Here is a 17,018-nt window from a genome sequence, read left to right on the forward strand (position 1 = left end):
GATTTTTCTATAGCCTGCCTGCTGCTGATACTTCTGTGGCTTTCCTGCTTCCTATTCTCTGCTTCTCAACTTTTTCACCATCATTTGTTAGGAGTCTTTCAACCTTTAATGGTGTGTGAATGATTCTGCCTAGCGACAGTAATCAATATATATTAGTTAAAAATTATTCATTTAATACTGTCTTTACAAAACTCATATTTTAAAAGAAAAACTAGGTCTTAGATCATTAGAATGGTAGAGGCAACACTGTCTTCTGTTGTTATCCTTGGTAAAGCTTTTATTATCTTGACAAATTGAATCTGTTTGGGTGGTCTCTCTGTGGTCTTCTGGTCCTCCAAATGTGCACATAGTAGTAGTAGTTTGTGAAATACCCCTGCATTGTTTGGTGTGAAGTTTATGTATGCCAGGCACACTGCCTCACAAGCACTGTCTTGTTGGATGAAAGAGGGGGAAGGCATATAGAGTGGTAAAATGTAATGTGCCCAGTATCCTAAAGATAGAGCTCTGCCCTCACTGATTAGAGAGCTTATACTTCAAACAAAATGCAGCATTTTTTTTTTCTTGGAAGAATCGGTCTTTTTTCATTTCCCTTACACTTAATAGAGGGATCTCCTTCAATTCATCCAATTTTTTATTGGCTTAGAACCATGTGGTCTGTCTTTTATCTTCTTATTTTTATGTTACATTGGCCTACTAATTCAACTTGAGCTTCATTTAGGAATTCTCAAATGATAGCATCAGAAATGGAATTTGACACAAGGAGAAAACTCTGAGATTTTAATACTGAATTAATAAGGAATAACCAAAACAAACTTATCTTGTGATCACAATAGATTATTTGGGATTGATCATCTGACTTGATGTTAAATGTTTATTATGTGCTTGCAAATTTTTTACTAATTCGGGTTTCCATTTATTTCTTCTCCGCTTGGTTATTTCAGGTACAATACACAACTGAACATGAGATGTCCAGATGATAAAATTAGTAGCTGACATCACATTTTGTCAACCTTCAGGAAAGTTAGTGACAGGCGTTTTGCAGGGAATTGCTAGAGAGCAAAAGACATTGAATTTAGCAGAATTATTATGCATTTTTGTTCCCTTCACTTTAAGTTTTTGATCATTTAAGATTTTGTAGAGATTATTAGGTTTTATTTTACTAAGCTGAATAAAGAGAGTAGAAGGATCTTAAGGCTGTTGTTACTTGGTACTTTGGCAAAGGTCAGGTTTTCTCACTTCCTTTATGCAAATAGCACAGTATAATTTTTTTGCTCTACGTTAGAGTGACTGGGACCAGAGAGTATTTTTATGGGTCATTTCTTAATTCTGATCAGGAAAACCCTTTCATTACCACAGAGAGACACTTTCATTTTGGTCAGTAATTTATATTTGAAGACATCTCATACCTCATTTTAAAATTTTACCTAAAGTGTTCATTGTATAAAAATGAGAAAATACTAATCAGGAAGACATTTAAAATACTGTGTACTTATATGGTGAGGAAAAAAATGCTGACATGATATAACAGTGGTAGGATTTTCTATTCCTAGTGTTCAAGCCATATTTCCTACTCCGGATCCTGCTGCTTTAAAAGACAGACGGATGGAAAACCTGGTTGCGTATGCCCGGAAAGTGGAAGGGGACATGTATGAATCTGCGAACAATCGAGTGAGCATCTGTTTTTTCTACTCAAGGCAAAAGCGGACCTCTTCTGGCTGTTTAGTTTATTCCTCTTTGTTGCACGTACACGGAATACTATACTTGAGAGGACACCCTTTAGCCATCCTGTCTTATTCTCACTGTGGAGTCACGATAACAAAGCAGTTTTCTTAAAGTGTACGTCAAGAATCTTACATTTTTCCTCTTAATAATACAGTACACTCATGTGACACTTTATCTGGGTTGTCCTTCTGTCAGCTAAAAAGTGGTTGAGCTGTTACCAGCTCTGTGCTATTTTCACTATAATATGGTGAATCAGCTGCTTAGTATTTTCATCTCAAGTAGTATTTCTATATCAGTTGAACTTTCCTCCCTAAATTGGCACTTTTCCAAAATGTAGCATATTCTTCCCACATGCTGTAAATTGTAAACCTACTTTGAGAAGTCATGCTTTACTATGTAGTTTCATTATAATAGCAGCTTTTCATATGATCATTCCAAACATGAGCTCATATTTGGAATGTTGTAGGAAAGTAGATTAGATTTATTCTTCTCCGTTTTCATTTCTGCCTACCTTTTTAAATGAAGCTAATGTCTGTTCTTAGTTCATTTTTTGTTACCTGATGGTAGTCCCTCTTTTTTCCTCATCTCTATTTTCAAAATTCAAAAAGGCGGAATACTACCACCTGCTAGCTGAGAAGATCTATAAGATCCAGAAAGAACTAGAAGAAAAACGAAGGACTAGACTACAAAAACAGAACATGCTACCAAGTGCTGCAAGCATGGTGCCAGTTTCCATGAACCCAGGGCCTAACATGGGGCAGCCACAACCAGGAATGACTTCTAGTAAGTGCTTTTTATTATATGTATTTTGGGGAGAAACTGAAATAAAACGGTTCCTAACCAGATTCCCTAATTTGCATTAGCTTGTGTAACTATTCTAGAGCTTTCAAATGACTCTTTTTTGCCTTTTCAAAGAAAATAATTCATTTTCTAGTAAAAACAGTAAACTGAACAGTATATTGAAGATTTCTGGACATGGCTTGACAATATGGCATCATTTTTAGTGCCAAAGATATTATTCTGTCATAGTGACACCTAGGAAGTGATAGTCCACAGGTTTTCACTGATTTGCATATGGTAGGCAGCCAGCCAATAGATGTAGACTGAGCAGGTTCAAATACCTTACTGGCTTTGATACATCCTAAACAATCAATATCATGTTACTTACATTGTCACACTTCCTTCTTGACCCAATATGTTCAAAGGCTAAGAACTGTTTATTTTTTAGAAGCATCATTTGAAATTCATCTTGACAGTTTCAGCCTTCTTGACCTAATGAATTAACTGTATAGCCAAGATGATCCTGCATTCCATTATTCATTTATTGACTCATTACTAGGTTCCAAGCAGTGAAATATGGTGTGGGTACACAACGGTGAGGAAAAATACAGGCTATTTAAATGATGTGTGAAAGGCTGTGATAGGGAAAACCTGTGTTTCTTGAGTCAGGGAAAGCTGGCTACCTATAGATAGTGCCAAATGAGCCAGCAGGTACCAGCTCTTAGGCCATTAGTGGTTTATAAGTGGGCTGAGAAATTTACCCCCCACAGGCCTTGAAGTAGTCAACTGGAGAACTTTTAGCAGCCTCATTTGTTAACTGCAGTGTTGCGCTAGATGTATTTTCTCATTGAACCATGATGTGAAAAGAATTGAGAACAGCATTTCTGGCAGAGGGAACAGCATACACAGAGGCCCCACTAGCAAGGGAAAATGCAAGTATTTTTTGAGTAGGTAGGAGAACAATTGTTCAGAAACAAAGTCAAGACTAGAGTTGTGGACACTGCCTCAGTGCTAATGGTTTGAACTAGGGCAGTAACTAAGATACAGAGACAAGTAGACAAATTTGAGATACTTGGGTGTGGTAGAATTTACTTGAATTCTTCAGAAATTTGAGCCAAGTTAAAAGTTTATCAGATGTTAAACTGTAGTCTTATGTTAAAATAAAAACAGGATGGTACTGGTGCAGTAAGGTAGGGACAAATATTAGTGGAACTGAGTAGCCCCAAGTATATGTTTATAGACTGAGATTCCTGTCTTACCCCATACACAGGAATTAATTGTAGAAGAATCCAAATTTTTTAAACTTTAAACAAAAAGATCAAAAGTACTACACAGAATATTGAAGAAAATATAAAATGAAATGAGAAAGGTCTCTAAAGTAAATACTACCTGGAAGCTTTTTTTTTTTTATAAATTTATTTATTTTATTATTTTATTTTATTTATTTATTGTTTCTGGCTGCGTTGGGTCTTTGTTGCTGCTTCGTTGCTTTTCTCTAGGTGCAGCGAGTGGGGGCCACTCCTCGTTGCAGTGTGCAGGCTTCTCACTGCGGTGGCTTCTCTTGTTGTGGAGCACGGGCTCTAGGCACACGGGCTCCAGTAGTTGCAGCACGCGGGCTCAGTAGTTGTGGCTCGAGGGCGCTAGAGCGCAGGCTCAGTAGTTGTGGCGCACGGGCTCAGTTGCTCCGCGGCATGTGGGATCTTCCCGGGCCAGGGCTCGAACCCATGTCGCCTGCATTGGCAGGCGGATTCCCAGCCACTGCGCCACCAGGGAAGCCCTACCTGGAAGCTTTAAAGAAAGAAGAAAAAAACGGAAGATACCATAAACATAATTAGTGAGCAAACCAAGGAAACTATTTTCATATTAAAGGTGCTAGTTTCTTTAATATACATTTAGAGTATACACATATGTATATTTTCATCATTCTTAGTTATTTCTATTTTTGTATTTAAGAGGTGCGTGAGATATAGTGCAGTATGATATGTGTATTATTTAAAGTCTGTTCACAGTGGGCTTGTATGCATAAAAACACATTATTGGGGTACACAGTCAAACTTGGTCACTGGACAAAATCTGTGGCTATTGTCTATAGAGGTATTCTTCATACCAATGAAATAATCAGGCTTGACCAAATAACAGCATATTGAATGCTGTATTAGTCTTTTTAAATATGAGCTTTTATATTATTGTCCTGTCAGTGCTGAAAGCACCCTGGTTCATAGAGAAATGTACTAAAACCATTTGGATGCATCTTCTTGTGTTCCAGAAATAACATTTTCTTCAGGTTCCTGTCTAGTTCATAACTTTATTTTTTTGATACTCAGACTGAATTCTGTAAGTTACACTTTATTTTTTAAAGGGGAATGGCTGCCTGAAAGATGCATTTCTAACCATTTCTCTGTTCCATTCTAGATGGCCCTCTTCCTGATCCATCTATGATCCGTGGCAGTGTGCCAAACCAGATGATGCCTCGGATAACTCCACAGCCTGGTAAGTTATGAAAGAAATCAGTGTACTTAACCATGGCTTTTTTTTAACAGAGTTCCTAGTGTATTACAAGATGACATCTGCCGCAGGCCAGCAGCAGGTATCATAATTACGTGCCTGAGAAATCAGAAAGCCTTTTATTAGAGTAGGAGCCCAGGGAGGAAGGAAGGGTGAAGAGCAGATTGGCTGACAGGTCAAGGGGCAAAAGACATTAAATGATCAAGCATCCATTTAAAAACAACTAGCCAAGATGAAATTTATTCCAGATTGTAAAATTTGGTTCAGAGACCATACATTAATTAACAGTGCCCTTCTGTGGCTGCTGTGAATGAAACAAGAGATTCACAGTTGGAAGCAGGTGCCTTTATTTGTCCTGATACAGTGTCATAGAATCATAAATAAGAACTTTTTTATTCTCCAATTACATGAAGGTGTTCAGATCTAATATTTTACACTTATTCACAGGTTTGAATCAATTTGGCCAGATGAGCATGCCCCAGCCCCCTATTGGACCCCGGCAAACCTCTCCTCTTCAGCACCATGGACAGTTAGCCCAACCTGGAACTCTCAACCCGGTAAGTTTGACCTCTGGGTAATCTTTTTGGCCTTTACTTGACATTTCTAAAATCCTTTTTCTTTGAGAGAAAAAGTTCTCACGCTTGCTTAAACAGCTAACTATACATAATTAATTCTTAACGTTGATTTTTTTTCTATAATTCTGTTGTATTTGCCCTTAGTATAGACATGATTAAATAATTAAAACTAAACCATATATCACAATTAGGCAGAGAATACTAAAGTCCTTAATTTTCACCTACCTCTTTTACCTGTATGCGTTATTTTTAGAAATTTATCCTACAGAAATAATTCCTGAGATACTAAAAGGATATAATTTGAAGAAAATTCATATTAAGGATGCTACATTATGTACTGTGTTTTAGGAAAAGGCCATAGCCTGAATGTACTGTAAGTGATTCATTATGTTTAAATTACGGTACATCTGTAAATTGGAATGCTTCATAAGCAATAATTTCAGAACTTACATGATGGCATGAAAGGTGTTTACAGCTTTAAGTGGGAAAAGCAGGTGTCTAAAGTATATTTATTATAGGATCCTGTATCGTTAAGAACTTTCTTGATTATAATTTATATAAAATAAACACTAAAAGAAAGATTTCCTTCCAAATACTGTTCATACATAGTCACAGTACTAGAAAGCTTAAAAGAGCAGCCAGTTGCCGCTGCCTGGAGTCTCAGTGTTGAGTAGTCTGCATACTTTGACACAGTCATCTCTCTTCCGTAATGCCTCTCTTCCCCAAACACAGAACCTACCCAGGCAGGAAACTGTCAAGCGTGATGGAGGGGCAGTTGCCTGATTTTAGAGAGTGGAGAAGATGGCCTCTGAGCATCTCACTGCTCCTTATGCAAATTCTAAACCTGTCATCCAGCTTTCCATATTGGCCTCAACCCTTACCCTGCCTCTCAGAGTTAGTTAGTGCTATCAGTTGTTAAGCCTTTTTGGAGTTGTCTAGCACCAGTCTGCTGTGTTTAATGAGGGGTCTTATGCTTCATTTTAACCTATGAAACAAATACCTTTCTTAGACTATGAAGTTCTTGGCCTTTGGTATCCATAGTTAGTCATTATGGAGTCTTATAGTTTGTGCTTTAACAATACCACCTACGTAAGCAAAGACCTCACGAAATTGTGATTCGCTCTCCTCACTTATAAAACAAACGGAGTGTGTAGACAGTTACCTCTGTGCCTCATTCTAGATGCATTTGTGTAATTTCTTTACGGTGGGCTTAGGTAAGCTGTGAGGCTGTTCTCCACTATCTTGGCATGAGCGTCAGCTGTTGTAGCACCACTTTCTTCCTTTCCTACCCCACCCTCCCCATAGCAGGGCCAGAGCAATTGGTAATTCCAGCTGTAGTAGAATAACTGAAAAAAAACAATTTGGTGCTCTGTGTTTTTTTGTTTTTGTTTTTGTATGTGTGTACAGCCTATGGGCTATGGACCTCGCATGCAGCAGCCTTCCAGCCAGAGCCAGTTCCTTCCTCAGACTCAGTTCTCAACACAGGGAATGAATGTAACAAATATGCCTTTGGCTCCGTCTGGCAGTCAAGCACCAGTGTCTCAAGTATGTCTCACAAATGGGTTTTTGTTTTTGTTTTTTTTAAAACTTGTTTCCGTGATTCCTGAAACTTCTCTTAATTTGGGTTTTTACAGAGAAGGGTGACAGCAAATAATGGGTGGAAATAGATGATTAAGCTTTTAATAAGAACAGTTATGGACATGGTATTCTGAACATGAAAGGATTACTCTGTGACACAGAAGTGGTATTGATTGCTAATAAGTAAGAAAGATTAGATTTTAAATAAAATAAAATAGTTTTAACCATTTTTTAAAATAGTGAACTCTCTTTAAAATGACGTCTTACTGAGCACTGCAATGCAGAAAGAAGAACCCTGGCTGAAGAGAGCATAGGACAGCCAGAAAACACTGCATGCTCACCTGTCCCATGCCTCTGCGGTGGCTGAGGCCATTCTGCTGATTTTTTTTAAGTCTACTTAATTAAATACTGTATTGGTTGGATTTTCCAAAGATATGACCCCAATAATAGGGTTTTTGACACATTTTGAAATGGAGGCATACATTGCTGGTTTCTGTTTAATCAGTTTGTGTCCTTAAATGTATATATAGCCTGCCTATGTAAATATTTCTTTAATTCTGTTCTGAATTGCGTCTTGTTATGTTTTTCATTTTAACAGGCACAAATGTCCAGTTCTTCCTGCCCTGTGAACTCTCCTATAATGCCTCCTGGGTCTCAAGGGAGCCACATTCACTGTCCCCCTCTCCCTCAACCAGCTCTGCATCAGAACTCACCCTCACCTGTACCTAGTCGTACCCCAACCCCTCACCACACTCCCCCAAGCATAGGGGCTCAGCAGCCACCAGCAACAGCAATTCCAGCCCCTGTTCCTACACCTCCAGCCATGCCACCTGGGCCACAGTCCCAGGCTCTACATCCTCCTCCAAGACAAACGCCTACACCGCCACCAACGCAGCTTCCTCCCCAAGTGCAGCCTTCACTTCCTGCTGCTCCTTCAGTTGACCAGGCGCAGCAGCAGCCTCTGTCCCAGCAGAGTACAGCAGCCTCTGTGCCCACCCCGACGGCGCCACTGCTGCCTCCGCAGCCGGCAACTCCAGTAAGCAGAGACGGGGCTTTAAGCAGGATCATGTCGGCTGTGCTGTAGTTTTATACTGCTTCTGTGCTGTTGCTTTATTCTTTTCTTCCTTTTTTTTTTTTTTTTTGGCCGCATTACACGGCTTGTGGGATCTTAGTTCCCCGACCAGGGATCCAGGCCCAGGCCCATGGCAGTGAAAGTGCCGAGTCCTAATCACTGGACTGCCAGGGAATTCCCTGTGCTGTTTCTCTTCTGTGTTGTTTCTTCTCTTATTGTTGTCTCCCCAATTAGACTAGAATCTGTTTATAGTTACAGACCTTCTTTCTCTTTTTTCTTGCTGTCGTACCTAATGTAGGAGGAGCTTAAAAAAGATTTTGTTTAGATCGTATGTTGACCATGGTCATGTTGTATTCCGAGGCTCGAAGGCATGTAAGGAGAGGTGACAAGGGGAGAGCATCGACAGTACATTTAATACCCCACGTGAACTTTACAAATATTTAAAGAATCTTTTCATACAGTCTGAACTGATGTACTCAAGAGCAAATGAATAAAATCATCGATTTATGAGTGTCTGTGGTACTAGCCAAAGTTAGAAAATTCATCATGTAAGAGATTAGAAAACTATGGGCCTGAAACAAACTGGTAGCTTCCTTGTGAAATGAAAGGCTTGTTATCTATATAGTAGAGATCCAAATGCACATCTAATACTTGCATCCTTACTAATAGAACTCTATGTGTCACAATCTAAAACTTTCTCCTTGATCACTGATACTAATATTTCAGTTCTCTGTCATATTGGCAAACTGAGGATCCCCATGAGTTATAGCTACTTCATAAAACGTTGCTTATCCATGACTGGTTCATCTTAACTTCTGATATGTAAGGAAAGGCAGGATGCAGAAAGGAAACTTAATTCTATGTAGGATAGTTTCTGAAAATACTAATTTCTCATTGTGAGATATCTTATTGGAAGACTTAGGGAAGAAACAGAGATTGCTAGTTATCCCATTAGAATGTGATGATTCAAAACAGCTGCTTAGGGCTTCCCTGGTGGCGCAGTGGTTGAGAATCTGCCTGCTAATGCAGGGGACACGGGTTCGAGCCCTGGTCTGGGAAGATCCCACATGCCACGGAGCAACTGGGCCCGTGAGCCACAACTACTGAGCCTGCGCGTCTGGAGCCTGTGCCCCGCAACGGGAGGGGCCGCGATAGTGAAAGGCCCGCGCACCGCGATGAAGAGCGGCCTCCGCACCGCGATGAAGAGTGGCCCCCACTTGCCGCAACTAGAGAAAGCCCTCACACGAAAACTAAGAGACCCAACACAGCCATAAATAAATAAATAAATAAATAAATAAAGTATTAAAAAAAAAAAAAAAAAAAAAAAAAGGCTCACAGGTTAAAATTTAAAAAAAAAAAAAAAAAAAAAACAGCTGCTTATTGTGGGAGTTCATTATATTCTCTCTACTTTTCTGTACATTTGAAACCTTTTCTAATGAGAAGTTTAAAAGAAAAGATTGCCAGTCATCCTTATTTTCCTTCCATTTTTCTATAAACATGAACTCCTCTGAGGTAGTCATTTCTGAAACCCCCCTCCCAGGCACACTGCCACAGAATGAGTTACTGAAGAAACAGTTGCCTACTCTTTTATCTGCAGCCAACCAACCGATATTTGCAAGTCCTCAGTCTCCTATTCTTGAGCGTAATTTACTTTAAGGGGGCGAAATAGGTCGAGTAAGTGAAAGCACCATCAGTGGGTGTAATGACACTAGCCTAAAAATAGGTAGTTAATCATGCCATCTTGTTGTGTGTAATAGGCAAACTTTTTGTTTTTCCCTCTCTTTCTACCCAGCTTTCCCAGCCAGCTGTAAGCATAGAAGGTCAGGCATCAAACCCTCCATCTACTAGTAGCACGGAAGTGAATTCTCAGGCCATTCCTGAGAAGCAGCCTTCACAGGAAGTGAAAATGGAGGCTAAAATGGAAGTGGATGCACCAGAACCAGCAGAGACTCAGCCAGAGGATATTCCAGAGGTGAGAGTAGGGCAGTTACTGCTGTTTTTTGGTTAGGACCTCTGTCTAGGAACTCACACATGTTCCAGGAAAGTATTCTATAATTAGGTCTCATTTTATTGATTTCCATGTGAAAAAGGGTCTTCAGCTACATCCACAGGGGAGAGTAAATAAGATAATGATGTTATTGCTTCTCAGTTACATGTCTTTGGAAAACCAAAAATTCCTACCTTGCCTTTTAGACTAAAGCAGAAGACTGTAAAGCGGAACCTACAGAAACAGAAGAGAGAGGCGCTGAATTAAAAACTGAAACAAAAGAGGAGGAAGACCAGCCAAGTACTTCAGCAACCCAGTCATCTCCAGCCCCAGGACAGTCAAAAAAGAAGAGTGAGTCTCTTAGGCTCTGTGTTTGTGGAGGCAGAGAAAAAAACCAAAGACCTTAGTAGAGTGAGATTGGGTTTCTTGGGCCTTGGAATTGAATTTTAATGTGATTTCATTAAGCTTGGAGCCCTTGGCCTGGTCTCTTCATTAGTGCTAATGTTGGAGAAGAAATTTTCTTTCCTTTAGGTATATGTGCTTCCTACAGTCACTGGGTGGCTAACAATTCCTCAAAATTATCTTTGTCAGAGGACAGAAATTATTAAATAATATCCTTGACTAAAATGCAGGAAATAATAGCAATAATAATATTTTTTGTTAACCTGCTGTGCACCAGGCACTGTGCCACAACCTGCCGTGTCTCATCTAAGAACTTCACAGCCCCTCTGTGAGGTTACTGATCCCTGTTTTACAGGCAGGAAAACTGATGCTCAGCAAGGTCAAGTAACACTTCCCAGCTCACTGAGCCCAGGCAGGCTGATTCAGAGTCTCTGCTCTGAACCACGCTACTGAATATGAGTCAAGCCAAGCAAGCAGCAATGCTTAGCAGAGAGTGTTAAACAATTCCCACAGAAATTAGTTTACTAACTAGTTTAGGACTAGAACTTCTCGTGGCTCTAGTGACCCCTTCAGTGGCACAGGTAGGACTTACCTCAAAGAGGAATCTGCTGGCTCCTGAAGATGATGTGTACAAAAGTGCTCCGTGAATAAATACAATATACTTTAAAATGATGGGGTTAAAAAATTATTTTCATTTAAAAATAAGGTTGTTGGGACTTCCCTGGCGGTCCTGTGGTTAAGACTCCACACTTCCGCTGCAGGGGCATGGGTTTGATCCCCTGTGGGTCGGGGAAGTAAGATCCTGCATGTGCATGGCATGGCCAATGAATGAATGAATAAATGTTTGTTATATATGGAGATGTTATTTTGATCTAGGCTGCAACAAACCCAATCTTAATATTAGGCATCTGCTTTTAAAACAGCTCATCTCACAAATGGGCTCAAATTCTGTTTATTTTGAGCACAACAAAGTATGAGACAAAGAAGATTCTCCCGTCTATTTGTCTGATTTTTTTCATGTCAGCCCCCACCATGTGGTGAAAAAATACTCAAGGTACTGACAGATATACCCCCTTGAAGATAAAATTAATTGGTAAATAGAAGAAATAATAAGGCCTCTCTGCTCAGAGTGATTCAAGGCTCGAACTGGACCCTTAATGGCCAGCTTCTTAAATGGTAGTTTAAATTAATTCCATTTGGGACATGCCAGCAAATCTTCCCTGACTTTTGGGAGACATACTGAGAACACATTTGAGCATAATTTGATCAACTGAGTCCATCATTCTGGCAATAACAATTTAGTTCTTTCTTTAGACTGAAACCTAACATTTGCCATTAAAACAGTAAATACGTCTTCTGCTGAAGCTCTAAAGCATCAAGCATTTCAATGAAGGACTCTTGGCCTTCAGTGGCTCTGATTCCTTTGGCAATAAGACAGCACCAGGTCTAATTTCTGACTTGTTACATGCTGATACCAGGAAGGGGGGCTTCTTCCGTTCTTGCTTCACCGCATCCCCCGCCTGTTGTATCTTTTGGAACATTCTGACAAGTCTTTTCATAAATTTTTGGAAGGCTTAGCATTCTGCTTCTACTCGGTCAAGACTATCTTAAGTGGGTTTCTGACTGAGAAATTATCTGAGCCATGAAGGGTATTTAAAGGTGACTAGACAAGGTGTTTTAAAGGATCTATCTGAACCAGGAAATAGAAACACCCTTAGTGATATTTCATGGGGACAATGTAGGGAATTTTGTGTTTTCTGAGTCTTGAGATATATTTTATAGTTTCAACTTGAACTTTTTTTCCTCTTTTGCTTAATTGGTAACTAATTTCAAATATACTCTTCTTAAGTTTTCAAACCTGAAGAGTTACGACAGGCACTGATGCCGACATTGGAGGCACTTTACCGACAGGATCCAGAATCCCTTCCCTTTCGTCAACCTGTGGACCCCCAGCTTCTAGGAATCCCTGTAAGTATGTGGTGGTACTTCTCTTTTCTTTTAAAATTCGTTAACAGCTTTATTCGGATACAGTTCACATATTGTACAAATCACCCATTTAAAGTGCACAATTTAATGGTTTTGGTGTATTAACAGAATTGTGCAGTTATCACCACAGTCAGTTTTGGATGATTTTCATCACCCCAAAAAAGAAACCCCATTTCCATAAGCAGTCACTCCCCATTTCCACCCACAACCCCTACTACCAACCAACTGCTGGTCTGCCTTCTGCCTCTGTGGATTTGTCTCTTCTGGACATTTCATCAAAGAGAGTCTTACAGTATGTGGTTCTTTGTGACTGGGTTCTTTCACTTAGCATAATGTTTTCAAAGTTTGTCCATATTGTAGCACAAATCAATACTTCATTCCTTCTTACGACCCAGCAATATTTCATCATACGGTTGTGCATACATTCTCTTTACCCATTTATTAGTTGATAGACATGTGGGTTGTTTATACTTTTTGGCTGTTGAGGATAGCACACCTGTGAATGTTTACATACAAATTTGTGTATCTTTTTATTTCTTTTGGGTATATATCGAAGAGTGAGATTGCTGGATCATATGGTTTATTTATTTTTATCACTTGAGTAGCAGTAGTTCGTGATAGAAAAGATAGATCCAAATTAGCTTCATCTGCTTTTAAAGTTGCCTTTATACACCAGGCTGCTGGGAGGTTTCATTTGAGTATTTTAAGTGGTATTGGATAAGTCATTGGAGTGCTTTGAGGGGCAAAAATCTGTTAGAATCTTTTTTTTTTTTTTTCCTATATTTTTCTGTGGCCTTAGATGGATCACCAATATTTTCTGGGCTTAGTTTCATCTGTAGGCCCCATCTAGTACTAAAGTGTGGAGGGTCTTTGATTTCTTGGTCTTTTAAGTTGATCACAGATGTACTATGGTAAAGTATCTGGAATCGCTCCTGTAGACGATCAGCTTGCTCCTACAAAGTCTAGAGTGGTTGTTGTTCTCTCTGCCCCTGGCTGCTTCATATCTCTGTAGACTAGTGATTTAAAGAAGTGATGGGTATCGATCATTTCTTTGGAAATACAGACACATCAAAGACTCAACATTATCCAGAAAATTTATAATGATTATAGCAAGATATGCTGTGGACCTTGAATACACTGAGACTTTTGGATAATGTTGTTTGGTGTCATTTGTCCTTCTAGGATTACTTTGATATTGTGAAGAGCCCCATGGATCTTTCTACTATCAAAAGGAAGTTAGACACTGGACAGTATCAGGAGCCCTGGCAGTATGTGGATGACATTTGGCTTATGTTCAACAATGCTTGGTTATATAATCGGAAAACATCACGGGTGTACAAATACTGCTCCAAGCTGTCTGAGGTCTTTGAACAAGAAATTGACCCAGTCATGCAAAGCCTTGGATACTGCTGTGGCAGAAAGGTAAGAAATGTTTGCACAGATAAGAACTGCATGGAAAACTTGCCAGTTAGAATCCTGAGTCATCAGATTGTAAGTTCATCTTGGGTAGGGACTTGGTCGTATTTACCTGTGGTGCACGGGGCGTGGCATGTACTAGTTTTCCTGTACATGGCAATTCACATTGAGTTCCTCTTGTCCTCTTCAGTTCTTTGGTAATCGGTGGAAGGATATGACTGTTAAGCTTACCTCAGAGTGGTGGAATAAAACAGTAGCAAACTAGATTAGTTTTAGTTCAGTGAACTGTCTTGGAAACTGAAATAACCCATTATAAGAGACATAATGAGAAGTAAGGCTTCACTACCTTCTGTTTCTGATTTACTTGCCCGTGTAAATATTTTAGCTTGCCCTTCAAACCATATTTAACAAATGGTTTCTTTTGCAGTTGGAGTTCTCTCCACAGACACTCTGTTGCTATGGCAAACAGTTATGCACAATCCCTCGTGATGCCACTTACTACAGTTACCAGAACAGGTAAGCTCGACCTGTGTGGACCATGGTCAGAGTGTCCGCGTGTCCAGGGAGTGCATGCGGATGGACCAGCACACATACAGTCGTGGTTCATGTGTAACTTGCTTGAAAACAACTGTACAGCACAAGTTCTGGTCTTTGCATTCTGCCTTTGTTTGCAGAAGTAAACGGTTTTCTAGTAGAAAGTAGCTTTGTATCAGTTGTCTGGGCCCTTATTTTTATAAGGCAGGAACCCAAGGCATTAAGAAGTTAAGCAACTTTATGAGTCGGTGGCATACCTGGGATTATGTCCCAGGCCCCATATTTTTTTCCCACTGTCCTTTTATAGCTCACCACAGCCTCAGGCAAAACAAAAAAATTTCAAACTAATTGGTCTACTTCTCTGTGAAATTGCTGCCATCTATTGCCATTCCCAAAACCACCCAGAAAACTTTAACCAAAAGTTTGTTAGCCAGCTGTATCTTTTAGGAAATGTTTCCTAAGTTTTTCTTGGAATATGTAAAAACAAAGGATCCCAGAGTATTTGCTTTGCCTCTGTTGAGCACATTAAAAAGAGCTCTGTACCAGACTGTTCCTTACAAAGATTTGCATACGACCACGGATGGTAGGCTTCTAATAAATTAGACACTTCTGCCTTATTTTCTCCTGCTCAAATAAGGGCTGTAATCACACAAATTGGATTCACTAATATATCTTAATCATGATTTGTCTCTTTATTTTGTGTAATCAGCCAACAGTATAGCTGGCATGGGGTGTAAATAAAAAAGCAAGGCTGGACAGTCAATACTTTGATGACCCAAACCCATGGTGGTCGTTTTTGCTGAACTTGTGTGCTACAGATGTATTTCTAGCTTTGAAAAAGTCACTTAAACTTTTTGTTTTATTTACAAAAAGTTAGGTGCACTCCCCTAATGCTTTGTAGTCATAAGAATCTATAGTGTTTTACTCCTTAAAACCTAGGAAAAGTGGGGCTCAAGTTGTTATTAGCACCTTATGTTCAAAAAAGCAAGTGACAGCTGGCATGCTATAATCTCATGCTATAATCTTGGCATTTATGTACCTTTTTCGGATTTTAAGCACCAATCTACAGCACCCAGGAATATATAATCATGTATCTGCATACACCACTGCCTTTTCCCTCTTGAACTATGTCAGTTGGTGGCTACAATCAGTATTTAACTGCTTGTGCAGACTTTTTATTGTACGTATGTGGCTTCCTTGGGATCAAAAGGAAATTTGGGGTGTTTTTTCAGACCACAGTTGTTTCTAGATGATTATTTCCTGGTACTGTATCCATAGTGGATTTTTTTCTTTGGAAGTGGGGAGGTTTTTTTCTTTGCTATGTTTAGGTAATAGAGTAGTAGTTCTTCTCTCCACAGTATATTTATCCTACTTTCGATTATTTGCATCAAGTAGCATTAATTACTAAAATGAAAGGGTGTAGGTCTGTGTGAGACTTGTTTGTTTTATTTGCTGTAATCATTTGCTACTTGTGATCCCATTGAGATATTTAATGCTAATCTGTGCTTTGCCTTGGCTTTCTGCTTTGTGTTGTCTTGTCTTGCTTTTATGTTTTTTGTTGTCCTGCAATCCCTCATTTCTTCGTTTGTTTTGTGTTTTTTTTTTTCCTCCCTCATGCTTGTCGTTGTCTGCACTTGGCTTTGATTGCAAAACACAAAAACCAAAAACAAAACCCAAACTGTGGTGCCCATAAATCTGCATCATTGAATGTCCTTGTCGCCGTTGATGACCTGCTCTCTGCTCCCGCCCCCCTCTTGGCCTGCTGTGATTGGTGGCTTCGTTGCTTGGCTTGGGCTGTGTTGTGTGAACGGAACAGTTCACCCCAGTATGGCCTTCTTGCCGACAGGTATCATTTCTGTGAGAAGTGTTTCAATGAAATCCAAGGGGAGAGCGTTTCTTTGGGGGATGACCCTTCCCAGCCTCAAACGTAAGTAACTATATTATTTTGGAAAGTACTCTCTTATTTCTCAGTTTGTTGTTAGGTGATCATGCTCAGGCTTCTAAGTGGTCTTGGGTTATGCTGTCCAGTATCGTGTAGCCACAGGTGGCTATTTAAATTCAAATTAATTCAAAGTAAATAAAATTTAAAATTCCCAATTTCAGTTACTCAGTAGACAGTCTGTGGCTAGTGGCTGCCATATTGGTCAGCACAGATAGAGAACATTTCCATCATAGCAGTAAGCTGTGTCGGTACTGATCTAGGGAATACATCAATATTGGATGGTCATTTTAGATATATTTCTTCTATAGGGAAATAATCAGCTTCTCCTAAAAAGTGAAAGGCTGCAGTGCAAGGGAACTTCATTGTTAACTGTTTTGAGTTTGAGGGGAATTGAACAGATACAGCCACCTTACAGCCTTCCCATAAAGGTTCACGATACCAAAGGCATCAGAATCGTCAGTATCATTTAACATCTTTAGGGGTTTAGGAGTTTGTGAGAGTGATTTATTAGAAAGAGAC

At 39.5% G+C, this 17,018-nt stretch overlaps 1 protein-coding gene across 1 annotated transcript in view; it reads left to right on the plus strand.

The window, feature by feature from the left end:
* Nucleotides 1-17,018, plus strand: part of EP300 (E1A binding protein p300) — a 74,194-nt gene that overhangs the window by 38,670 nt on the left and 18,506 nt on the right. The window contains exons 9-20 of the mRNA XM_059937045.1: nt 1,551-1,668; nt 2,331-2,505; nt 4,915-4,992; nt 5,455-5,564; nt 6,990-7,127; nt 7,759-8,196; nt 10,025-10,204; nt 10,426-10,570; nt 12,471-12,589; nt 13,790-14,029; nt 14,451-14,539; nt 16,404-16,484. Coding sequence (XP_059793028.1) covers nt 1,551-1,668; nt 2,331-2,505; nt 4,915-4,992; nt 5,455-5,564; nt 6,990-7,127; nt 7,759-8,196; nt 10,025-10,204; nt 10,426-10,570; nt 12,471-12,589; nt 13,790-14,029; nt 14,451-14,539; nt 16,404-16,484 — 1,911 coding nt within the window. The remainder of the gene's footprint in view (nt 1-1,550; nt 1,669-2,330; nt 2,506-4,914; nt 4,993-5,454; nt 5,565-6,989; nt 7,128-7,758; nt 8,197-10,024; nt 10,205-10,425; nt 10,571-12,470; nt 12,590-13,789; nt 14,030-14,450; nt 14,540-16,403; nt 16,485-17,018) is intronic.

Source organism: Balaenoptera ricei, chromosome 10 (genome assembly GCF_028023285.1).
Source record: "Balaenoptera ricei isolate mBalRic1 chromosome 10, mBalRic1.hap2, whole genome shotgun sequence".
NCBI classification, from domain to species: domain Eukaryota; kingdom Metazoa; phylum Chordata; class Mammalia; order Artiodactyla; family Balaenopteridae; genus Balaenoptera; species Balaenoptera ricei.